General features: G+C 27.2%; 10 protein-coding genes across 10 annotated transcripts; 5 read left to right on the top strand and 5 right to left on the bottom strand.

The window, feature by feature from the left end:
• Positions 1–198: 198 nt before the first annotated feature.
• FG379_001598 (uncharacterized protein) lies at positions 199–2,910 on the top strand (the record flags this gene model as incomplete). The annotated part of the gene is made up of 1 exon (XM_067327201.1): positions 199–2,910. The coding sequence occupies one exon, from the start codon at positions 199–201 to the stop codon at positions 2,908–2,910; it is 2,712 nt and encodes a 903-aa protein (XP_067184119.1).
• Positions 2,911–3,680: 770 nt separating this feature from the next.
• On the top strand, positions 3,681–5,360 carry FG379_001597 (glutamate tRNA ligase; the record flags this gene model as incomplete). The annotated part of the gene is made up of 1 exon (XM_067327200.1): positions 3,681–5,360. One exon carries the CDS (start codon positions 3,681–3,683, stop codon positions 5,358–5,360), a length of 1,680 nt encoding a protein of 559 aa, XP_067184118.1.
• Positions 5,361–5,527: 167 nt separating this feature from the next.
• On the bottom strand, positions 5,528–6,556 carry FG379_001596 (uncharacterized protein; the record flags this gene model as incomplete). The annotated part of the gene is made up of 1 exon (XM_067327199.1): positions 5,528–6,556. One exon carries the CDS (start codon positions 6,554–6,556, stop codon positions 5,528–5,530), a length of 1,029 nt encoding a protein of 342 aa, XP_067184117.1.
• A 483-nt stretch (positions 6,557–7,039) lies between these two features.
• Positions 7,040–10,714, bottom strand: FG379_001595 (uncharacterized protein; the record flags this gene model as incomplete). Its single annotated transcript, XM_067327198.1, has 1 exon — positions 7,040–10,714. One exon carries the CDS (start codon positions 10,712–10,714, stop codon positions 7,040–7,042), a length of 3,675 nt encoding a protein of 1,224 aa, XP_067184116.1.
• A 1,183-nt stretch (positions 10,715–11,897) lies between these two features.
• On the top strand, positions 11,898–13,181 carry FG379_001594 (uncharacterized protein; the record flags this gene model as incomplete). The annotated part of the gene is made up of 1 exon (XM_067327197.1): positions 11,898–13,181. The coding sequence occupies one exon, from the start codon at positions 11,898–11,900 to the stop codon at positions 13,179–13,181; it is 1,284 nt and encodes a 427-aa protein (XP_067184115.1).
• Positions 13,182–13,381: 200 nt separating this feature from the next.
• On the bottom strand, positions 13,382–16,426 carry FG379_001593 (cyclic nucleotide (cGMP)-dependent kinase with 3 cNMP binding domains and a Ser Thr kinase domain; the record flags this gene model as incomplete). Its single annotated transcript, XM_067327196.1, has 1 exon — positions 13,382–16,426. One exon carries the CDS (start codon positions 16,424–16,426, stop codon positions 13,382–13,384), a length of 3,045 nt encoding a protein of 1,014 aa, XP_067184114.1.
• A 475-nt stretch (positions 16,427–16,901) lies between these two features.
• Positions 16,902–17,645, top strand: FG379_001592 (prefoldin like molecular chaperone; the record flags this gene model as incomplete). The annotated part of the gene is made up of 1 exon (XM_067327195.1): positions 16,902–17,645. One exon carries the CDS (start codon positions 16,902–16,904, stop codon positions 17,643–17,645), a length of 744 nt encoding a protein of 247 aa, XP_067184113.1.
• Positions 17,646–17,822: 177 nt separating this feature from the next.
• Positions 17,823–19,368, bottom strand: FG379_001591 (uncharacterized protein; the record flags this gene model as incomplete). Its single annotated transcript, XM_067327194.1, has 5 exons — positions 17,823–17,879; positions 17,947–18,112; positions 18,161–18,358; positions 18,414–18,956; positions 19,136–19,368. The coding sequence occupies 5 exons, from the start codon at positions 19,366–19,368 to the stop codon at positions 17,823–17,825; spliced, it is 1,197 nt and encodes a 398-aa protein (XP_067184112.1).
• Positions 19,369–19,721: 353 nt separating this feature from the next.
• Positions 19,722–20,024, bottom strand: FG379_001590 (uncharacterized protein; the record flags this gene model as incomplete). The annotated part of the gene is made up of 1 exon (XM_067327193.1): positions 19,722–20,024. One exon carries the CDS (start codon positions 20,022–20,024, stop codon positions 19,722–19,724), a length of 303 nt encoding a protein of 100 aa, XP_067184111.1.
• A 1,157-nt stretch (positions 20,025–21,181) lies between these two features.
• On the top strand, positions 21,182–26,707 carry FG379_001589 (uncharacterized protein; the record flags this gene model as incomplete). Its single annotated transcript, XM_067327192.1, has 1 exon — positions 21,182–26,707. One exon carries the CDS (start codon positions 21,182–21,184, stop codon positions 26,705–26,707), a length of 5,526 nt encoding a protein of 1,841 aa, XP_067184110.1.
• Between the last annotated feature and the right edge of the window lie 46 nt (positions 26,708–26,753).

Below are 26,753 nucleotides of genomic sequence, written 5' to 3'. Positions count from 1 at the left end.
CTATTTTCATGTAATAACGTTGAAAATATATTTCTTGTTTATAACATCAATTGGCAATAAATTATATTGTAGATAAATGTACACTTTAAACTCAAAAAATATTTAATTAACTAATTTATTTCACTTTACTCCATAATAACTATCTTTTTTGTAAAAACATACTTTTTATTTTGTTTATTTATATTAATAAATGCAAATATGAACAATAATGATGACCTGAAGAAGAAAGAGAGAATATCGAAGATTCACTCCTTGTCTAGTATATTAAAAGGCATAAACAAAAATAATAATTTAACTTCAAACAACTCAATTACTATAGATGATATTGAGAAGCTTAATTCAAATTTTAACGATAAGAATGGAAACTTTGGTACTGTAGATGAAAATATCGATCAGGACAAATACTACAAAGAATTCATACGAGTATTTAAGAGTAACTATGATAATAGTAATAACAATGTTAGCAATAATAATGTTATAATTGGTGAGAAAGAACCTGAACAAACACTTATTTCAGACACTGATTCTTCAAATTATAATTTTGATTCTGATTCAAGTAAAGATGCCCTGGATAATGAGGAAGGTACATATAACGAAAATAAAAATATAATTGATAGTTCATCAAATAATACAGATAAAAAAAGAAGAATACCTGAAATTCAGCATGATAAGCATAACTATCCAAAGATAATTAAAAATTTTTACAGAGAAGTAAATGAGTTAAAAAAATTAAAACAACATGAAGTCGACCATATTAGAGTTACTAACAATGGAATACATATTAAGAAGATTAAAAACAAAAACAACGCATCTGTACAAATAAACTCAATTAAACCAATATTAAACTTCTCACAATGTGGTCTACCACTACCTATAAATAATTATTTAAAAAAAAAAGGTATATCAAAACCATTCCCTATTCAAATGCAATCAATTCCAATACTTATGTCTGGTCATGACTTGATTGGAATAGCAGAAACAGGAAGTGGGAAAACCTTTGCATATGTTCTTCCACTAATAAGACATGTTCTTGTTCAGATAAACAACGATTATCCATTCAGCATTAATAATAAAAGTAGTGATAATAGCAAATACATAAAGGGACTAATTATTGTACCTACAAGAGAGCTTGCCTTACAGGTGTATAAACAAACTAAAAAAGTGGCAAGTCTAGTTAACTTGAGTGCAAATATAATTTGTGGTGGACTAGGAATAAGTCAACAGTTAAATAAAATAAGATCTGGTACAGATATAATTATAGGCACTCCAGGTAGGATAATTGATATTATGATACTACTATATAAAAAAATACATTTATTTCAATATATATCATTTATGGTTATTGATGAAGGGGATAGATTATTTGATATGGGATTTGCTCCTCAACTTTTAAGTATTATAAGCATAATTAGACCGGATAGACAAATAGCTATATTTTCTGCAACATTTCCTAATGTAATTGAACAATTTACAAATCGTATACTTGAAAATCCAATACAAATAGTTGTTGGTAAAAAAGGTCAGACAAACCACAACGTTAAACAATATATTGAATTGTACAAAAATGAGAATGAATTATTTTTAAGACTATTGCAGCTTTTAGGTGAATGGTCTGAATTTGGACTTATTGTTATTTTTTGTAATAGACAAACTGAAGTGGATGAACTTTTTGCTAAATTAATACCATACGGCTATAATTGCTTAACGTTACATAGTGGACAAGACCACTATGATAGACATTCAAATTTAACAACATTTTCAAAGACCAATGTTAATTCAAACCCACCGCCACCATCTGGACAAAATATTCTTATTGCAACGTCAATCTTTTCAAGAGGACTCCATATTGATAACATTCTACTAGTCATTAATTATGGTGCTCCACATCATATTGAAGATTACATTCATAGAATTGGAAGAACAGGAAGGGCAGGTAACTTCGGTACTTCCTTCACCCTATTGCTTCCAAATGAAATACCTCATTCTTCTGATTTAATTGAACTCGCAATTAAAAATTCTAGTTCATTAAATAATAGCAATGCCATTAACTGCGAGACTATTAATAGCGATGATAACAACAGTAATGGAAATATTACAATTGATTTAGAACTCGTAAATATTTATAATAACATGATTAAATCAAACAATTACTCCAATATTAATGATTCTGATTCAAATAATTACTCTAACTCATTCTCGAACAATGCAGAATCTGTTAGAAAAATTAAAAAAAGAATTAAAAATTTTGGTTTTGGTGGAAAAGGATTCAAATTTTCAAAGGATGAGAAAAATTCATTACAAATACTTAAAGATGATACAAAAAAGGCTCTTGGTCTTATTCCAGACAATAATAGCAATATTACTGAAGAAAGTATTATTGTAAAAGATAAATTTGATATTGAATCAAATAATTCAAATAACAACAGTGATATTCATAATAATGAAATTGACAAAAACTTTAAAACTTGTAATGTTATTTCTAATAATCATATTGCTTCCACGTCATCAATATTACCTAATAATCTTCACCAAGTTGTAGATGGTAGAGTTATTGGTATCTTTGAAATCAATGATTATCCGACACATATCAGACAAAAAATTGTTCACAAAGATATTATTAAATCTGTAAATGACAATTGCGGTGTTATTTGTCAAGTTAAAGGTATTTATATTCCACCTGACCCCTCTCTATCTTCATTGCCTAACATTCAAATTCAAAATACAAGAAATTCTAAGCATATTAGCGATAAGAAAAAATTATATATTGAAATAAATGGCCCTAATCATTTAAAGGTTCAAAAAGCCATACAAGAACTAAATCTCACAATTTCATCCATTAAATTCCCACAGATCATCAAGCCTTCTCACTCAACTGGAAAATATACTCTTACTAATCTTTTAAAAAAATAGCTATTTTGCTTTTTTAATAGTAATTAAAATGTATCTACTATTTATTCTAATATTTAAACTATATTTATTATCTCTTTAATTTACTTTTTCTACGATCTTAATTACATGCAAATTTGCATGCATATAATTTTGTTATTTCAATAATTAATCTTTGTGGACAGTTGTTCAAATTATGAAAAATATTAATAAACAATTGTTGTCTCTGATATTTTTATTGAATTGAATTAAAAAAATGAGAAAATAACAAACAACTTATTATTATATGATCATAACAATTTTTTCATTATTACTTATTTAGATGAAAACCTATTAATATTATACAGCTACATAAACTAATTGTTTTAATAACAACCAGGCATAGTGTTTATTATTTAATATCTTGAATTTTATATAAGTTGTCCTTTGGTTTGAATAAATTCATTTCGATATTTCTTACTGCCTTTAAAATTTTCTTTAGCTTATTTTTGGACCTTTTGAGATTTAAGGTTTAAGGCGCCTAAGCCTTTTTTCCCCTTTATTGTCTCGAACCAAAAAGCAAAATTAAGAGAAAAAAAAAGAAAAAAGAATTAAAAAAGTGCGAAGTGGAATAACAATAAAGAAATATTGAAATCTTGCTCTATTTATTCGATTTCTATTCTTTTATTTACTTTTTTTCTTCTTTAAGTATTTTATACACACCCATTATTAATTTAATCATTAAATCTTTGTCTTTAATTTATTATAAATATAAATTTTAATTTAATTTGATTACTACAAATTAATTTTTTAGAATGCCTTCACACATAAATACTAAATCTGATAGCAATAAATCAGCTAAAACTGGGCAATATGAAGGAAAACTTCCTAATGCCATTCAAGGACAAGTAGTAACAAGATTCCCACCAGAACCATCTGGTTACCTTCATATTGGTCATGCGAAAGCTGCTTTGCTAAATTATTACTATGCAAATAAATATGATGGTAAAATGTTATTAAGATTTGATGATACAAATCCTGTATTAGAAAATGAGGAATTCCAAGAAAGTATTCAAGAAGATTTAAAAACGCTTGGAATCACTCCATTTAATGTATCTTTTACTTCTGATCACTTTGAGACCATTATGAATTATTGTGAAGAAATGTTTAAATTAGGTAAAGCATATGTAGATGATACCTGTATTGAAGTTATGAGAGAAGAGAGAGGTAAAGGTATAGAAAGTAAAAATCGCAATAATTCTGTTGATGAAAATCTTAGATTGTGGAAAGAAATGATTGACGGTACTGAGCATGGTATTAAATGTTGTGTTCGTGCGAAAATAGATATGCAATGTAAAAATAAATGTATGAGAGATCCAGTTTTATATAGGTGTGTATTGACCCCACATCATAGAACAGGGACAAAATATAAGGTATATCCAACATATGATTTTGCTTGCCCAATTGTAGACAGCATTGAAGGAGTTACACATGCTTTAAGGAGTAACGAATATTCTGATAGAATCGAACAATACAATTGGGTTATAAATGCACTTAATTTAAGACCAGTTGAAATATATGAATTCTCAAGATTAAATTTTGTTAATACTGTACTTTCAAAAAGAAAATTAACATGGATTGTTAATAATGGATTAGTTGATGGTTGGGATGACCCAAGATTTCCAACAGTAAGAGGTATTATTAGAAGAGGACTTTCACCAGATGCATTGTTACAATTTGTCTCAGAACAAGGACCATCTAAAAACTCAAATTTAATGGAATGGGACAAACTTTGGACAATTAATAAACAATTAATGGACCCAATTGTACCGAGATATTTTGCTGTTGGACAAGATGCTGTTATATTAAATTTGAAAGACGCTCCAGATGAACCTTTAATAAATGAACGTGATATGCATCAAAAGAATCCTTCTCTTGGTAAAGGTAAAATTGTTATGTACAAATCAATACTTATTGATAGAGATGATGCTATGCAAATTACTTCTGGTGAAGAAATTACTTTAATGAAGTGGGGAAACGCTATTATTGATGACGTTTCGCAAATTAATAATATTGAATCTAATGATATTGTATTTGAAGGTAGATTAAATCTTCAAGGTGATTTTAGATCGACAAAGAAGAAAATACACTGGATTTCTAATTTGCCTTCAAATTTAACAAAATGTATCATTAGAGAATATGACCTCTTAATTAACAAAAGGAAGCCTGAAGAAGGTGATGAAATTCAAGATCTTGTCAATCGTGATTCTCTATTTAAAACACCTGTTTATTGTGATCCACTCATTAAAGATCTTAAACGTAGTGATAGATTACAACTTGAAAGAAGAGGTTATTTTATTGTTGATAGACCTTTTGATCAAAATAAACCAAATGACCCAATTATTCTAATTAAAATACCAGATGGAAAATCAAAGGCTTCATCAACCATTTCTTCCAAAATAGATGCACAAAAGCTGGTGAAAGGGAAGAATTAGTACTTTATTAGTTGAAATAATTAGTAACTGTTTCTAATCTCATATAATCCTTATTATTTTAATTTGACATACTGAAGTGTTTAAAATTCCTTTACCCACCATTGTTTATTAAGTCACTATTCTTCACACGTTATTTTATTAATGCTTATTAACTTCTTAATAAAATGCTAAACATAATTCTTATCATTATATTCAGTTGATATTTCTTTCCACATTTGATCATATTCAGTCTCAAGTTTATTGTCTTTAAATAATTCTTTATTTTCTCTTGTATTTAATTCACCATTATGCATATTTTTATTGTTATCTGTAAATGAAATCATGTCCATAAATGATGGATGAAAGTTCCAGTTGTTATTTGTATACCATATTGAATTTAAATTTGATATGCAATAATCATTTTTTTCTGCTTCCCGATCAAACAACTGATACTTTAATTTTATTGAAGTCTCTTTTATCTTTTTATTTTCTGTTTCAATACCATTCATATAACCATTATTAAAAAAATTATTATTAATGTTGTTTATTCTATTTATACCATTACTAATACTATAATTATTCAACATGTTATTAATGTTATTGTTAACATTATTATTATTATTATTATTATTATTATTATTATTATTATTATTATTATTATTATTATTATTTAAATAATTAGTGTTAGCTTCAGTAATTAATTTTGCTCCATTTCCCATATTTGACAATAACTGATGCGGATTTTTGAATAATCTATTTGTGCAATTTCTTGTAACTTCATCGATTGCATCTCTTATATTTTCTGCAGTTCTTATTTCATTCTTACCGTGTGAAAATGGGCAGTAATATCTGTTACAATTAGGATACAATGAACATTCTTTCGTCTTGTACATTAATGGATGGTAAAGTTGTTCCTCTTTAGAATGTGCAAATGTACATATTTTTCCTTTCTTACATCTTCTTATCAAGTTCATCTTTTCATTGCTTCTTACGAAACAAATTTCTGGACATAATTTTGGTGAATAATAATGGCTATTTGGATTCCTTCTCTGCCATGTTAAACAATGACTGAATGGGCATTTATCAGAATCCTTGCATTTTCCATGTAAATGTAAATCGCATACTATTGTTCTAAATGCATACAATTCGTATATTGATAGGAAGTAATGCTTTTTATCTGGATCTTCAGTTCCACACATATTCCTTAATGTGTTCATCTTTTTTTGATTTATTTTTATTAACTATCCTGTTTATTATATTATTGCGATCCTTTCTAATCTATTTTAATTATTAAATACATATTAATATTGATTTAACAAACTATATTATTAAATTTGTTCACTTATTTAATTAAATAAATTTAATTTACAATAATTAATCCATAAATATATGTAACACGTCATTTATTCTTTATTAATAGAATTGCTATTTTATTTAACTCGTCATCATTTAATTGATGTTTTATTTATTCTTTATTACTAATTCTTTTTTAATTAGTTGTTTTCCCCGTTTCCACGTCATTTATTTCTGTATACCGGTGCATATTTATTACTAAAGAAAATGCATGTACATGTCATCCACATTAAAAAAAGCAATTATTTAAGAAAACAATAAAGATATATACAATTTAGCACATAAAATAAAAAACATAATTTTTAAGTGATAACTATTTGTATAATATGTTTGAAGATATACATTGTTTAATTGTATGAACTAGATACTGTTTTCAGCTTAGTTAATGCTGACCTTAAGTTATGTAGATGCCGATTACTGTTATCATCATTTTCACCTTGATCACTAATATTAAAATTTGTAATATTTTCGTAATTTTGATCTTCAGTGTGGGTATAATTATCCGAATCAATACAGTCACTTAAAAGATCACTATTACTACTTTCGATTAATAACCTTTGACTTTTATTTATTTGGTCACAATTATAAATTTCATTTGGTGTTTTAATCTTGCTATCAGAATTATTGCAATTATAATTAGTTTTAATTCCATATTTTTTTGAATGTATTTGCTTCTGAAAAGAAAGTTGTTGACGTAATATGACCATTTCACTTTCAAGCGAAGTAATTTTAAACTTATATTCATCACACTTTAGATTTAAATCTTCAACTCTTGGTTTCCATACTTTTTCTATTTCTTCTCTTGATGCTACTTTAATGTTATTTATATCTTCTTCCATTCTGGAGTTTAAATACTCACATTTATCTTTAAGCGCACTTACTTCAGCATCTCTTGCTTCTATAATCAATTTATAAGACAATAAATTCATTTGAATTCTTTGAGCATCCTTTTCGTAATCTAATTCAATTTTTTGCTTTTCTTTAGTTAATTTCATTACCTGTTTCTCCAATTCTTTTGATTGTTTATAATATCTATATAATCTCAATAACATCGACGTACCTGTAATGCCTTTAAACTCTTCTTTGTTTGTAATTTGTGATGAAAATTGATTGTATATAACTAAACCATCATCTTTTAAGTTAATATTCTCATCAAAATCTAATTTTACTGAAACATCAGTTTTTTTAAATATATCATCCATATTAACATCATTCACGGGAATAATATTAGAAAAAGACTTATGAATATTATTTTCAATATTATTGTTCTGCCTAAATGATCTTATTCTACCCTGAAGTTTTATTATTTTATCTATTTTATCTGAATCATTACTTATTTTTGTTTTTATACTACACTTTGATTCTTCTATGAACTCCATTTCCGAATTAAATAAATCATCTTCGTTGTTTTCAATTTTATTGTTAATGTTACTATTGACGTTAGTAATACCATTTAAACTTCGTATACTTAATTCCATTTCATTGTCTAAATTAATAGTTGAATTATCTCCAAACGTATAACAGCTCATGATTTCATCCCTTTCATAATAGCATTCGTTAATTGTTTCACTCTTATCTATATTCATTTCATCCTTGATTGTACCAATATTATCTTCACTTTTATTCTGAATAAATTCTTTAACTTTGCTCTCCCTAATTTCAATATTATCCCTTAATTTTTTAATTTCATTCAATAAATCAATTTTCTCTTGTGTTGTTTTGTGAATTTGAAATTCAAACCTCGATAAATTTTCATCATATTCTTTTTTCTGAGAAATAAATGATTCAGCCCTTTTATTTATGTAATCTATATAACTTTTGTATACTCTTGAAATAAGTATTGAGATATTGTATAATAAATTGTCCTTATAAATTATATTCTCTATTTGTGTATTATTAGTATTAATATTACTATTATATATCATATTTTTAATTATATCCATTAAATTTGGTGGAACAATTAAACACTTCAGTACCACATTTTTTATCTCTTTTAATTTGTAATTTAATTCAAATATTATCCTTTTGATTTCTTGAATTTGTTTCGAATTTATTAATTTATTATTTATACTTTCATAATACATATAATTATTAAGACTGTAATTATTTCTTTGATTAATATCAGTAATATATTCACTTACATAACTATCATTTTTAATATTATTTTTGTTGTTTAGTTTCATTTTCTGAATTAAGTCATAGTTTTCAAATGCTAATTTATAGTAATTCAAGTGAATATCATCTTTTAATTCATTTTCATTACAATTATTATTTAAATTGTCATTAACTTCTACTATTACTGTTAATTCCTTTATTAGTTCTGATGATTTATTCATTTCATCACTATTACTATATTCGCATTCTTTTCCTGTTAATGTTTGGGTACCCTTGCTAATTAAATTTGAACAATAATTATCATAAACGGAAGATATATTTATACAATTCAATTTACTTATATTCATATTATGATTACTATCTCTTGGGTTTATATTAATACAAACATTTTTATTGTCAATAGCGAAATAGTTATTCATTCTTTTTCTTTCTTCATATAACCTTGAATTATTTTCAAGCAATTCTATTTCTGATAGTGATAAACGCGTTCCAATACAGGAAGATATAGTTATTGGTTTCTGCGTCAAATTTCTTATATTTGCAACAATATTTTTGTTCCTTTGAAGCTCAAGTTCTTCTCTAAGTTTAATATTGTCTTGAAATAAAATTCTGTTTTCAGTAACCAGTTGGAATACCTCTTCATTATTTTCAACGCCTCCATCACACGTCATACCAGTTATATTAACATTTACTTCTTTTAAAGATAAACCTAATTCTATAAAATCTTTGTTTGCTCTCACTAAACTCATTTCTCCAAAATATATAGGTGGAAGTGATCCGGCTATAATATTATTACCTTGTTTTGTTGATTTTTTTAGCAATACCAATTCCGTTTCTAATCTTTGTAATTTACTAACTGCATCGAAATATTTATATTTATAGTTTTTTTGTTCAATAATTATTCCTTCTTCAGACAATATGTTCAAACCTGAGAAACCAAAACTATTTAATAATGCAATTTTTTCTTTTAATTCTTGCTTTAAGTTCAGATTTGCATTTTTTTCTGCTTCCAACATTATTTCAAGCGACTCTTTTGTTGAAATGTGTTCAGATTTTAATTTGTTTATATTGTCATTTAAATTTTCAATAATTTCATCTTTGAATACTAGATCTTTTTTTAATGTCAAATAACTATCCTCATACTCTCTTATTCTTTCCTTTAAATGTATTATCTCTAATTTATATTCAGACTTCTCATAACTATAGTTAGTATTCAAATTGCTTAATTCCTTATCTTTTATTTCAATTAGTGATTTTAATATATCAATATTTCTTTCTGTCAATTCCTTATTATTATTATTGTTTTTACAATAGTTATTTATATTGTTTTTTGGAGATATTACATACGGTGATATTGGAGTAATTACAGACAAGAATTCATCTCTCGCTTTATTTGCTGAATTTGTTATCTTTCTCTTTCTCGTTTCGCTTGAAGCCTTATTTAATGAATCATTACTTATTGTTTTTGATATGTTAGTCTTACTATTTTTATTAATTATATCTTTTCTGTATTCTTCACCATTCTCACTTTTTATTCTTCTTAAATTTTTGGTTATTAAATAATCTTCTTTTATATCATTTTTTAATATATATTCATCCATAACTGAAACATTTTCTCGCTTTCTTCTTGCATTATCACTTAAATTATTTGTCTTATTATCTTTCATTGGTTCATTTTTATACTCCGTCAGATTATTCGATTTAGCCTCATTTGATTCGTTAATTCTTTCCTTATTTCTCAAATGATCCTTTTCCCTTGATATTATTTTTAGTTTAGGTTTTGACTTAAACACACCTAAGAATGGCTCATCTATTTCTGGAGGACGACTTACACTATTTAAAGCATTCACACACAACTCATCATAATCTTCCCCTGATATTTTGTTACTAATTATTTTATTATTCATCTCTCCATTTCAATTATTAATAAATAAGTAGCAAAATTAGTTTATATAATTTTTAATTTATTAATTTAATTTATTTCCATATTTACTTAAAATTTTTTGATTACTTGTACTTTATTTAATATGGCTAAATTTTGGCGCCCAAATGCTTATTTTTAATAGTCATTGCTAGAAAACATGTAAAAAAATAATTTTTTTTCTAGATTAAAGGTAGAATATAAATTATTTACCTTTTTACTTAATTATATTGCGGTAGAAAATGTGTGAGAAATAGTTGTTAGTGTGAATATATGTAGTAACAGTAACAGAGTCAACAATTTTTATATTTAAAAATGATTTATCCTGCTTGAAAACTCTTCCACGCAGTAACATTGAATTAATTGTGCTAGAAAAGTAAAAATAAAGTTAGTGTGCAGATAATTTTGAATGAGCCGACATTTTCACCCCTGAATAAAATTAGTACTAATTCATATTCGTTCATAAATCATATTTTTTGTTGATTTTAGTAAAATGGTGAAACCCCATTGGAAAAATGAATAGTTGGATTATTGCCAAAGAATATCTTCAAAAAATTATAAAAAAATTATTAAGAAACTAAGCAAAAAAGCAATCAAAGAACAATCCGAAAATATTATCCTTAAAACCAAGTAACTACTTAAACTTTTGTACATAAGAGTTAGCATATTTGAATGTAAATACGAATTACAATAAACTGATATTCACACAGTATTTGCTTCATTTTTTACTTAAATAAGGTTTACGTGCTAATCCGTTATGTTTAATTTTCATCTTAGCGTTTTCTGGCGTACACATCTTTTTTAAGCCACGAATAACTCCCCACATACAGCAAAACTGCAATTACCGCCGGCGGTAATTGCAATAAATAAGTAAATTAAATATTGTGTTCAAATTACAATTGTTAAACAAATAAATAATAATTGTGACCTGTTTATCGATGTATTCATGTGAGTTATAAACAATTATTGTACCGTTCTACTCGTTCTTTCCATCTGCATATACGCACAAAACATTACAGAACATACTAGTAGAAATTTATGGTATATGGCAAACAAAAAAAATCAACACCACAAATATTTGATAGTTTTTTATTATATTGTGATAACAGAGGATCCATAATTGAAGGAAATGGTTAATTAAGAAGAAACTAATAAGGTATTGAAAATACATGAAATTCAGATTATTTATTTGGTTTAAGAGTTTGCTTGTACCTAAGGGGTCTTTCGGAAATGGTCCAAATTCTAAAGTAACTGAAACAGTAGCCTTAATAGTGATAACATCATTATTGTCATTAGGCTTATACTGGGCACTAATATTCTTTTTTATATTTTTAAAGACAGGTCAGCTTACAAATATATCAACAACAATAGCACTATACTCTAGGTTGGAAGTACCGTCGATGGCAATATGCTCTCTACCAGATGTATCATTAAAAGATAGTATACTTAAAGCATATCAAAATAAGAGATTGAAAGTTATTTTAATATACAAGATTTTCAATAAAAACTATTATAGTTTTGACCCAAAAATAAGGCATTGCTCCTGGGAGGATTCAAAAGAAATAAATAGTAATAAAAATGAAGGTAATGCTGAAAATGACCACTGTTTATGTATTGATATGTGGAAACAGACTTTTTATGAGAAAAACGGTAATAAAGTACTAAAGCCACCGTTTTTTTTATTTCATCGCTCTCCAATGTTTGGATTTGATTTGGATAGTATTTCTGTTGGAATTAAATACTTGAAACCAAAGACAATCATGAAGAGTAAAAATAATGATGAGGCTATTATAATGAGCAATATACTTAAAATAGGTATATATGATCACCCAATGATAGTTGCAAGTCAGTACTCAGATTCAGTTGAACCTTCGTGGTTTTATTCCAATATTGGAAACACTGCTCAAGTGTCACTAAAGTTATTAAAAAATTATGTTTTTGACGTCGAAAAGTTTTACTTTTCAATATTCAAAGGTTATGTTTCACGACAAGAAAATGAGTATGAAATCGTGGTTTCACAGAAAAATACAAATAATAGAATACTAAAAATAATGAATAATCATAAAAAGAACAGAGATAAATTAAGGTCAAATAACACTCCTTGGATAAAATTAATAAATAAAAATATTAAAAGTAGTAAAAGTAACAGTAATGAACGTCTTTACTCGCATTTAGGTAATGAGATATACAACAAAATTGAATTTGAAACAGCAAGTTTTACTAAATTTCACTTCACATTTAGAGACTTTTCAGTGACTGAAGTATTCAGATTAAGTGGTGCTTCTGTTGTTGCTTCATTCCTCACATTAATGGTAGTTTGCATCTCTGCATTCAACAAGCAACTTATTTACGAACTTTTGTTTCCATATTATGAGGACCAAAATGCCAAAATGACAGTTACATCTCTTGCTACATTTCTTTCACTTGGTTACGTAAAAAAATATAAAGATTAAATATTCTCTCGGCCTTAATATTCTTTTTTTTTTGATACCATAGTCACTATTTCTATTTTTTATTAATATATACAAAATAAATTCTACTTCATTTTCTGCATAAAATGTAAATAAACTGAATAATAAATCACTGTTACATTTCAAAAATTAATTTAGACGTATTTTAGTTTTTTATTTTTGTTCTTAATTTTATATATTGTTCAAAAGTCGTGATCCCAGTCAAAGTCCTCAAATATCTGTCCAGAAGAGGCTTCAGGAGAAATCTCGGTCCCAACACCGTTATGTGATTTAATATTTAAATTATCATCTATTTCTGAGGCTAAGTTATTATTTAATTTATCATTTATACCTTTATTTTCACTATTAGAATAATTTGCAAAAACCTGGTGTTTTCTAACTAGAGGAGCAACGTAACTTCTCCCAAGAAGTCTATCGAAACTAAAGTCTTTGAAAAATACATTATCTTTTATTTCTTTGTACCCAGTAGCAGAACAACCCATTCTTACCTCAGGGACTCTACATAGTAGTCTTTTTATTATGTTAATAGAATCAATATCTGTGAGATGTTTTGGAAAAACCAACTTTGAAGTGAGTATGTCCCTAAATATTTCAAGATGATCAACAGCATCTATACCAAATGGTAATTTGCCACACAAAAATTCATATAAGCACACACCAATTGCCCATGAATCACAACTTAAATTATAACCCTTACCCAATATAACCTCAGGTGCCATATAGTGTGGTGTGCCCACAAGTGTATAGCTTCTTCCAATTAACTTTTTAGCACATCCAAAATCTATTAGTTTTATGTAACCCTGAGAGTCCAACAATATATTTTCTGGTTTAAGATCTCTATAGACTATAGAACGTTCATGGAGATACTCCAGTGCTAATATGATAGAACCTATATAAAACTGTGATTGATAACGTGTTAGTATTCCTATTCTTTTTATCGCATCATAAAGCTCACCACCAGGTACAAGCTCAGTAAGTAAATATACGTTTTCGGAGTCTTTAAATGTTCTTATTAATTTTATAATAAATGGATGGTCATTTAAAGCCAATATAGATCGTTCCAAACGTACATGCATTTGCATATTATGGTTCAATATGCGATTTTTAGGTATCTTTTTCAATGCATATTTATTTCCATTTTTGACATTTTGGACCAAACTTACAGTTCCAAATGTTCCTTTACCTATTAATTGTATTTCTTTAAGTTCATTTATTTGAACTCTTGTTTCCTGTAGTTTTATTCTCTCGTCTAAATAAAGTCTCATTGGAGGTTCTATTATCTTTAAAAACGCCTCTTTATCTACTGTCCAAAGATGTACCTCTGGTGTAGCTGCTTCTATTGTGGCTGATCTGGCTTCATCATACAAAAGTGCTCTTTCACCAAAATAATCTCCCTTATATAAATATTTTATAAATTTATTGTTCCTGTATACGGCAACTTCTCCTAATTGAATGATGTAAAATGCAGTACCTTTTTCACCTTGTACAATTATTTTTTCACCACTTGTAAATTTTATTGGTCTAAGTGACTTAACCAATAAACTCAATTGTTGTTCAGATATATATTGAAATACAAAACAGGATTTCATTGAATCTATTTTTCTATTTATTTCTAGTCCAACATCAACATTTTCGTCACCAAAACATTCAGATAACATTGATGATGTTATTACCCCCAACTTAGTATCTGCTTTCATCTCAATTCTACAAGAAAACGGTATTTTTGGATGAAATACAAAATCGTCCCCAAAATAGTCTCCTCTTCCCAGTGATACGCTTATAAAATCTGAAAGTGAATAGTTATTCACAGATCCTATTGATTTATCTATTGCCACGGAACCAAATGACCTTACTCCACCGATCCCTCCAGCTCCCGATACACCACCTATACTGGCTACTCCACCTGTAGATGAGGATTGTAATGATCTTCTGTTATTTAACCAATTTGAAGGAAGTACTACTTTAACTTCACCTTCTAATATCACAAATGCCCTCATATTTAGTGTTTTTGTGTCATGAGTTGTTAACACCGCTCCTTTTGTGTATTCTCTAAATATTATTTTGTCTAATATTATCTGCATTTGTGATTTCGTGAATTGTTTAAATATAGGCGAATTTTGCAATGACTGACTAACTAAATTCTTACTCAATACTTGAGCTAAACTTCCTATTATTTGTGTCAGTATACATCCATTTAAAGTCAAACATTCTGTTGTTGCTGCTGCTATTACTGTAGCTGATCTAGGTTCATCAAACATTAATGATCTTTCTCCGAACGCATCACCTTCATTTAGTGATCTTATATATGTACCTGATACAAAAACGTCTACAATACCACTCTTTATCATATATAATACATTTCCTATCTCCTTTTCTCTTATTATTACCTGATCCTTAGCGAACACTTCTCTAACTAGAGCTTCTGAAAGTAGGTTTTTCTGGTTTTTTGTTAAACCTGAAAATATTGACAAACTATCTATAAATTGTCTATTCTCCTCATAATTTCGGGATGATATTTGACGTAGTGTATCTCTAAATGTCGATCTCCCCAGTCCCCAAAGACCCCCTTTTTCCAATACTTTAATTGTTGCACTTCTAGGTGTATTATGTATTAGTGCCAATTCGCCGAATGCCGTACCTTTTGTTAATAAATTTACTCTCTTTTGATCAACTATTACCTCAAATACACCACATGATACAACGAAAAAATAAAAACCTGAACTACCTTGTCTAAATACTATTTCTCCAGAGTTGTAATCATAATAATGCATTGATTCTACTAATGATTTTATTTCTGAATCATTTAGAGATGTTGCAACCAAATTCTCACCCAAAGCTTTTGATATTGTTTTTACATCCTCCTCATTTTTATCTCTATCTTTTAAGTGTTTCATAACATTTATTTTTTCTTCCTCATCTTCTTTCTCTATTGAAAAAACTCTACTGTCATGTTCATTTCTTTCGCCATATTGTCCCGTTGTTCCATTATCTTTTTTTTTTGATTGTAGTTTTATTTCAGGAGATTGTACTAACTTTACAACTGATGTAAATCCATTTTTTTTCAATTCTAAATTGTCACCGTTAACTTCTCTACTTTCCTTGTTTGTTTCTAATGCACCATCCTCCCTTATAAATCTAGCAGTGCTTGCACTATTCCCAGTACTTCCTGCTATACTTACATTACCACTTGAAAATTTACCTGTTTTTAACTTATTTAGCAAAGACATTACTCATACTCCATAAGCAAATACATTATATTGCTCTTTATTTCAACTGTTAATATTATTATATAAATAAAATATTTCTTGTTTACATTCAATCTAACTTTGTATATTTTTTAACTTGTTGTATTATGCTATTTTAAGGATGAAAAACAATAAATTATTTAAGTAATTGAAGTTGGATTTCAAGATAGATTTTTAATATATATAACTGTCACACAAAATTATTATATTCAGTTCAAGTAATATTTATTATTTGTTTCCTCACATTTCTCATTATTTTTCGTTTATTTGCTTTTCCTTTTAATTACCCCATATTCGGTTTAAGTAATACATGAGGCGGGAGCTCTTGCCGCCTTTATTTTAAATATATTTAATCAAATTGGGACAGGTGCAAAAAAAAAGTGCTAGTGGGAACAAAATAAATAGGTAACAAACACAAAAATAAGGACAAATATATGCATTGGCTGGTTAAAATAATATGGATTTAAATGAATCATCGATTCTATATAAAAATAAAGAGGGCATTGAATATGAGATTTCCGAGTTAAATGAAATGATTAGCGAATTTAATCAAGTTTCAAATATTTTAGAAAGGTTACCGAATAAAGTTCAGCATGAAATAATGGTTCCATTAGGACCGCTTGCATTTTCTCAGGGTTATATTATAAATACAAACAAAGTTTTGATGCTACTTGGAACCGATTTATATCTAGAAAGTACACCAAAAGAGTCTCTTGGAACAATAAATAGGAGACGTTTACAAGCACAGGAGTGTTTAGGAACATTGGTTAAAAATTTAAATAAAATAAATGAATCATTAAAAATTAAAGAAGATGAAACCTATGTTCTAAATTTAAAAAACAATAACAATAATAGTGACAATACAAGCAATAATATCATATTTAGAGATGGGTTTGCTGAAATAAGGGAAGAAATTAACGATAATTATGAGTCTATTCCACCACCATTATCTAACTGTGACTCAGATAGCAACAAAATTCCATTTATTCCTGATGCGAATGTTGAGAAATTACCTCCAAATAATCATGATATATTACGTGAAATTGAAACTAACAATTTAATTAATGATATAAAATCTCAATTTTCTGAAATTCAGATATCAGACGATAATCCTAACAACAAAAACGAAACTAAAAATAGATCTTCTGGATTGAGAAAAAATATGTCATTATTTAAGCAAAGAATGCTGGAAAAAAAGTAGATTTAATATCGTTTTTCATTATATATTTGTTATGATTATAACTACATATATTATAATAAAATATAATTAGTTTTTTTAGTGACTATTACATATTATTCGTAATTTACTACTTTATTTTATTTAAAACTACCAATTATATTTTTTTTTTTTTTTTTTGTTCAATTTGTCAATTCCTATTTAAGGTAGTATCCATCTTTCGTTTACATTCTTGAGGAAATTTTTAATATTTTGTTCCTAAATTAAATTTCAAAAGAAGTATAAAATCAATAATTAATTTAAAATATGTTTGTTTTCAACTTACAGATATTATATCTGGATAGATATTTAGTAAACTTTCCAAATAGAGTCTAACAGGTATTTTCCTATTCTCTGGAGGAACATCTTCTCTTTTTGATAAAATAAAATCATTTCTTTCAATCGCTCTTGTAATTGGATCTGTTTCTGGACCACAATTATTTATCCTCATCCTAATAAAAGTTAATGTTAATATAATTGAAAAGTAAAATAAAACTTACCATTCCAGATATGCCTTTGCTTCGTACTTGTAACCTCTATTACAAACAACAAAAGGCACTCCAGTACGATTTAAATCTATAAGAGTGATTGGACAGATATCTCTATCAATACTTCCATTTTTAACCATCAATTGAATTCTGTGCAATAGTTCCTGAGCTTCTATTCTCATTCCAGATTTTGTTGAACTTCTTTTTGGTCTGAAAAATTGTTTTATTAATAAATATTATTATTGATATTTATTGTTTAACTCACCTCGATTCAGAAATTGCCGATACAACCAATGCACCAAATCCCAAAGCAGTCAAACCACCAATAATACCAAGTACAAGTAACTGTGGAAGTCTTCTAGGTGGCCCTATATTTTCTTTGAGTTCTCTTCTAATTGTTGATATACCACTATATATCGCAGGACCCAAAGATTTTTCTTTTAACACTGAATCTATCTCACTCATTAATTCTGGATACATCACAATATTTAGTGCCGGTTCTACAGAACTTCCCCACCTAACTACTGCTCTATTTTCACTTGCTAAATATACAAAGATAATGTCATTGTTGCATTCATAAGAGCTTAATCTCCAGCTTTCTAGCAATTTATTTGCAATGTTACCACCATCACCCATTGTTGGAGGCAATATTGCTACACCAATATTGTAACCTGACGTTGAACTGCCACATTTAATTACCTGATTATTCTTTATATCTTCTATTAACGTATCAATATAATCGCCTTCTTCTGCAGATAGAAGTTTATATGGATCACAGATATTCGATGAAATTCTTCCTCTTCTTCCGCTTTAAAATTTATATTTAATAGAAATATTTATTCATAATTTATTTTGTTTTATTATTTTATTTGAAGGAATAGGTATTTATTGTGTAGTAATAATAATAATGTTGATTATTATTATTATCGTATTCATTATATATAAGTAATAACAATAGTAATAGTAAATGAATTATTAACAACTTACCATTTTTCGGGGTTTTTTATTGGGTTTGGAAAACTAGATAATATATTATCATTATTTGATGATTCATTATCATTTTCAATGAACTCTAAACTTTTTTTTGGAATTATATCATGTGCCAAATTTAATCCATTAAATAAACTGTATTTTCCCGTTTGTATGCATTTTACATTTCTTGTTAACAGGATATTTTCCAGCACAAACAACAATATTATTGCAGAGAATGATATTTTCATTTTCTACAATTGTTCATATTTTAAAAAAAAAAATTTTGTTTTATTCTATTTTAAGTATTTTATACCTGAATACATGCTATTTTTCTTTTAATTTTGTGCATGTAAAATAATGCAGACGCATGCAACCTTTACTTGAACTATATACAAATTCAAACTTTACAGAATTAGCAATTATATTAAACCTCATAAGCAAAAAAATATATACTAAAATCTTGTAGTAATTATTCTTTTACATTAAATATTTAATATTTTATTTATTAGAATTGGTACAACACAAATAATAGTATATAGTAATTATAATAATGAAACAAATAATCTAAAAAATTAATAGTGAAATAAACTACTATGTTAATTTACTTTAAATTCCCTCTAATATTCTTAATGTCATACTGTGAAAGTCTATTATTTGAATCCTTAAGATAATTTAACAACTTAGATATGTCATTTTTACTATTGGAAAAATTGGGATCAAATTCATCGGTATCACATTCTTCTTGGTTTTGTGAACTAATTTTCTTCTCAGAGTTTATACTCTTAATTGTTTGATTTACAAATTCAAGTGCACTTTTGCGAATCTCTGAAAATTGATTCCTAATGTGGGGTATTACCTCCTCTGATTTCCACTCGAGAACGTCGTTCTCCAATTTGTAAACCATAAACTTTATAAATACAAGGTACTCTCTGTTTTACAACTTATTATATTTAACTGTCATGTTCACTTATTTACATGTGGATGGCACTATTATGGTCGAACAAATTTTCGGCGGGGCCACCAACCATATCTCTTAGTCATTAATATTAATAATAAATATGTCATCACTTTCATGCATTTAATCGTTTGATTTAACTCGTGTGATTGTTTTTACGTGAAATATTATCGAGAATTATATCGATGTTAAAATTAAAAGGGGTTTAAAAGTTTTATATTTCTGAAAACAAATATAGCACATATATTTGCATTTGACCTAGTGATGATTGGTTTTCTATATAATATTTCATATTATTATTTGTATAAGGAAAGGGTTAAATAATTTCGGATTATACTAAGTTGCATATTGCAATTTTGAAGAATATTTATAACCACACAATTGTGCATCTTCAGAAAAATTTTGTACTTGTTCAAACTCACAGTTTGATACAAATGGAGAAATAAAAATAACGTATACACAACATTTCAACAAGATGTAGGAAGTCAATAATAATAATCATGATAGAAATAACAACAACAAAATGACTCAGGTCGAAGTAATATAAGTGCTATTTTAAGAGTGAATGCCGCATTAATCAGGCGCCACTGCATGCATTACTAGCGCTGTGGGGCAGTTAATAATAATGAGAAAACAACTTTAGAAAATAAAATAGATTGTAAATAAATACATAAGAAAGTAGTTAAATATTTGTATAATTAAAGTTATAACAACTATATAATTGTTTATTTTCACTGAAGTTTCGAATTCATTCATTATTTATTTGTTGAACAGTAAATCTCATTGTGAAGTAATAAATGAGATTAATTGTTTAATACAACTTCTATAATAAATACACATTATTTTGCGATATACGATTTAATTTGTATTTGTAAAAGAAAATTATATACAGAAAGTGAACAGGAAAGGAAAAATAATGAGAATATTGTTGACATAATTCAGAAAAATATTCATTGATAAATGATATTTTTTTCATTGAAAAGTAAAATAATTAGTTCTATATTAGATATAGAAATAAAACAATATATAAGAAAAGATAAAAGTAATTTATTGAAGGGTCAAATAAAAGATCAGAAAAATAGTAATTTATTATTTTATAACCGAATATGGCATCGTTTTTGAAAGATGATTTGGTTTGGGTTCCCTGCAATATTGATGGTTATAAATTAATGAAAGTGGAGAATGTTGATATAGTTGGAGGGAAATTGTTGGTGAAAGACCATAAAATAGATAATGATGGCAATTGTGGTTTAAATAGAAGCGAGAGCGTTTCAATTGGATTATGTAGTAAATATGTCAGTGATACAGACAAGGATGACAATACATCATTAACATCATTAGATCCGGCAAATATTTTAGAGAATATAAGATTTAGATTTGCACAAGGTAAGATATATACAAGTACGGCGCACGTATTATTGGCAATGAATCCCTATAGAGAAATAACACATTTATATGCTCAAGAAACAAAGAGGAGTTATTATGGTAAACACATAAGTCAGATGCCTCCCCATCCATATTCTATCGCTGATTCTTCTTATCGTAGTATGGTGTTAGATAAGAAGAAACATGCAATTGTAATATCAGGTGAAAGTGGAGCAGGTAAAACAGAGACGGCGAAGATAGTAATGTCATATTTGGCTGAAGTAGGTATATTGCCGAGTAGGAATGAGTTAAATGAGTTAGAATTGGAAGGTTTAACAGATAAACAAAGGAAAAAATTGATGCAAATACGTCTATCGTATTCATCGAATGCATTATATGGGGAAGATGAATCAAAAAAAATACAAAAAAGAATATTATCGGCAAATCCGATACTAGAGGCATTTGGAAATGCACGTACTGTGAGAAACTATAATTCATCGCGGTTTGGAAGATTGAATAAAATGTACTACAACGAACATGGTTTTTTAAAGGGAGGTGGTATAACAACATATTTATTGGAAAGTAGTCGTTGTGTTAAACACAATCACAATGAAAGGACTTATCACTGTTTTTACCAGTTGATACATGGTTGTAGTGATCATGAATTAAAAGAATATTATTTGGAGAGAAATATATATAAGTATAAACTACTGAATCAGGGAAACTTAGCATATAGTTCTGAGATAGAAAGTGATAGTGAGCAATTTTATATATTAAAAGAATCATTTGGAGTGAATGGTATTAATGAAGATTTGCAAAAGTCTTTATTTAAAATATTATCAGGGATTATATTATTGGGAAATGTTGATTTTAAGAGTGATAATAGTAATTATGATTTAAACGATTCAAATAGTAAGTCACCTTCAAATGATGGAACAAAATTAGAATTTGCCGATAATACTTTGATTGAAAATATATCAGATTTATTCAGTCTAGAAAAAGATTTGTTATCCGAAGTATTATTAGTTAAACAGTTAAAGATAGGAAATAACCAAAATTCTGTTGCAATACCGAGAACTAGCCATCAGTCAATACAATTAATACATTCAATAATAAGGTCAATATATATGCGTTTATTTAATTGGGTAGTGTCTCAAATAAATAAATTTACATCATGCAAAAAGAACGACAATTTAAATTCACCCTCAAAAGGCGATGATATAAATAATTCATTATATATAGGTATCTTGGATATATATGGTTTCGAGAAACTTGAAATAAATTCATTTGAACAATTATGTATAAACTTGGCAAATGAAAAACTGCAGGAATTTTTTGTAGAAAAAGTATTACAGAGTGAACAAAGATTGTATAAACAAGAAGGTTTAATATGGACAAATATAGATATTCCAAAAACACAACCTGTGTTAGATTTAATATTTGACATATTTTCTTTATTAGATGACGATAGTAGACTAAAATCTCAGGGCCAGGATAGATCTGACTATACATATTGGCAGAGAATAAATAATAAATACGGCAAATTAATGAACAGCAGTAGTGGAACAAGTGGAACCAATAACAATAATTTAGGTATGTCATCCCCAAGTAAATACTCTAATGACCGAAATGTGTCAACTTTACAAAAACTTATAAAATTTCCATTGAATGGTTTGAAAATGAATACAAACGAATTGAATACTAAATTTGTAATAAAACACTATGCAGGCTCCGTTGAATACACATTAAACGGTTGGTTAGATAAGAATCAAGACAAGATAATTCCAGAGTTGGAGGAGTTACTATGTAATTCAAAAAACAGTATATTAAGTAGTATAATAGATGAAGAGTATAAAAACAGAAAGAGTGCTAGTTTCAGAAGTGTTAGTAAAAAATTTACAAAGGATTTGAAAGATATGATACAAGATTTGGGTGAGATATCGTTACAATTTATTCGTTGTTTTATACCAAACAGCAATATGAGACCAGATGAATGGAATGGTCATTTGGTATTAAATCAAATGATACAATCTGGAACAATACAAATGGTAAAAATAATGCATTATGGTTATCCAAATAGAGCAAGTTATTCAAATTTGATCAAACAATTAAGATATTTATTGCCTGAAAGGTACATATATGGTTTTTCAGACAGAATGATAGTTGAATTTTTTTTATCCGCATACAATATACCTTCAAACACATATCAGTTTGGTATTTCAAAATTATTTTTGAAATCCGGTCAATACGGATTGTTACTGGATCAGATTAGTGATTACACAAATGGTAATTATGATAATGGATTAGTAATACCTGAAGAAAATGTTTTAATTGATTTGAGAAGAAAATTTGCCAAGAAATGCTTAAGGAGATGCATAATTGTCGCAGACATAGTTACTTGGTTAAAGAATCGTTTTATTAAATTAATAAGAATTAGAAAGAAAATAAATATGTTATTGTGTAATAAAATATACAGATGGTATATATTTTATAGGAATATTATACTACCACTAAGAGAAAGGGTTTCAAATAGGGTGCCATATATATTGTGTAACAAATTGCTAAATAAAATTATAAAATCAGACAATATGAGGATTAAAATGTTCGTATTTAAATTATTAAAATTAAATGTTCAGGTATACAATAAAATTAGAAACAATAACAATAATGAAAATAATAAAAAAGTTGCAAATGTCACTAAAGAATACAAAAATGAGAATAATGGTAAAATTAAAAAAACTAGTAAATTGGTCAAAAGTGATAGTATTTCTGGTACTTGTGATAATGATACGGGTAATACAAGAAAAAAACCGAATATATTTGGTGAAAATAGTATTGCAACTGATCAAGGGCTTGTTGGCCTGGAAATATGGAAACAGGAGTTATTTTCATTTATTGGTTTTAAAAATAGTAGAAAGTACAATTACATTGTACACTATGATGGTAATAATGTCTGTTTATTGGAGATATATGGGGAAAAAGTGAAAACATACGAATTGTTTATTCCGATGTCGAATAAGAATAATATAAGCAAGTATTTTGATTTAGATAATATAAAATTTATAAACACCAATAATGGTATTAATGGTGAACTTAGTCAAATTGAGAAGGACATAAAGAATATAAATTTTAATGATGATAATTACTGCAGTGGTGAAAACAACAGTAATAATGAAAATAGTAAAAGCAATTATAAATATAGTGAAGACGATGACTATACCGATAACAATACATATTATTCTGAATATAGAGAATTAGACGGTGATATGCGTATAAAAAAGGTAAAATATGAGATTGGTAGTTTGCTATGTTTATCACAACATCCAACATTTAATACCAGTTTTGTGCTAATAAATGATGAGGGGTCGATATCAATATTTAAGTTTAATATAGAAATATATTCCGAAGAAGCATCATCTTATGTTGAAAGTAATGAATATGGTATTAATGACTATTGGGATATAATAAACTCAACACCATCAACTAAATTGCCCAATTTGGGGTGCGATTTAAATACAATGAATGATAATGGTAATACTGTAGATGATCAATATAATGTTGTTAAACATATAAAGAACGGAAGAGATAAAGGTTTATTTAGTTTAAAAAATGATAGTTTTAATAATAATAATATTGAATTTAATGTATATACTCAAGAAAATGGTGAGAGAAAAATAGTTGAAGATATAACAACAATAAATATTTGTTCAAATATAACTTTTAATGAATATATGCCGTCTGAATGGACGGAAAATGGTGATATATTTGTTCCATTAAGAGTTCACTTTATAGATCCCACATCATATCAATATTTAGGTATACTTTGGCATGTAGAATATTCTGATTATAATATAAAAAGAAATAGTAGTAACAACATTGATAATGTGAGATTGAAATACCCAGAATCAATAAGGTGTTTTAGAAGCAAGAAAAGGAGTATGTCTAAAAATCAGTATTATAATGACTTAAATGATGAATGTGGTGATAACAGTGTCATGAATGAGGACATTTTGATATATGATGGTTTATTCACAATAATTGACTTATCTACAAATGAAATTATAGAGTGGCTAAATTTTCCATTCAAATTGTCTAAAATAGTGAAAGAGTGGAATAACATTAGTGAAAGCGACAATAACAACTTAATTTGGAATAAGATAAATAGTTATCACCCAAAATGCTGGTGTAATTTATTTGGGTTTGCAATGAATGAAAACCCAGTAGGAAAAAATGATAATATGACAGCAGGTGAAGATGGTTATGATGGCAATTCATGCTCATCGCCTTTAATATATGATGTAATCCCAACTGTAGATGTTTTAAAAGAAACATGTTTCATTTCAAGTGAGAAAATGAGTATATTCAAAAATGGTATTAATAATAATATTGGAGTTGTTAGCTCGTCAAAGGAATATAACACAACTGAGGAATATCTTATTTTTATAGGAGGGCCAAAACTCGGTTTAATAATATCATTTGAAGTAAAAACACAAAATAATGAAGAGTTAGTTGAGAGCAATATGGATATATTATATGATGTATTAAGGTTGAATAATGATATCGACTCAAATAACATAACTGATTTAGTAAATATATCGAGTTTAAATGATATTGAAAGTGATGAATTTAAGAATGTATTGGAGAATTCAACATGGTTTACAACATCATTATGGGTTAAAGATAAAAATAATTATGCAACTCATATAAAGAGTAATAGAGTTGATTCATCCATATTAATGAATGCAAGACTATCATCGACTTCATTTTATTCAAATATTTTTGGAATTGATGACGTAACACTACTTTTGGGTGCAATCAATGGAAGAATAGTATCATTGAGTATAAGAAAAAAAGAAATAGTTAAGATTACAATATTATCGCCATTTGAGTTTGATAATAATAAGCTATCAGGAAATATGAGAAGTAGTTCAATAGTATCCATGTTTTGTATGAATGACATTAGAAGCAATAAGATAGCATGTATATCTTCAACGGGGGATATGGTAACCATAAATTTAAACAATATATCCTCATATAATAGCAATAACAATAACTTGATATACTCTGATAAGTTACACATTTGTCTAAACAAGAAATACAGACCATTTATCGTTCAGTTTTTAATATTTAACTCGAATATTGGTTCAAGAAATATAATTGACAGCAAGTTAACTCAGTCATTTATATTTTTAGATGCAGTAGAGAAAAATCTAGTAATATATAATAAAAATTTGGGTGTAACTAGACCAATAGCAACGATTATATAAATAAAATCACTAGTGCATAGTTGTACATTATAACAAGTAGATTAGA

The sequence above is a fragment of the Cryptosporidium bovis genome, assembly GCF_009768925.1.
Source record: "Cryptosporidium bovis isolate 45015 chromosome Unknown contig_23, whole genome shotgun sequence".
NCBI lineage: Eukaryota > Apicomplexa > Conoidasida > Eucoccidiorida > Cryptosporidiidae > Cryptosporidium > Cryptosporidium bovis.
This window is presented reverse-complemented; position numbering and strand designations above follow the sequence as displayed.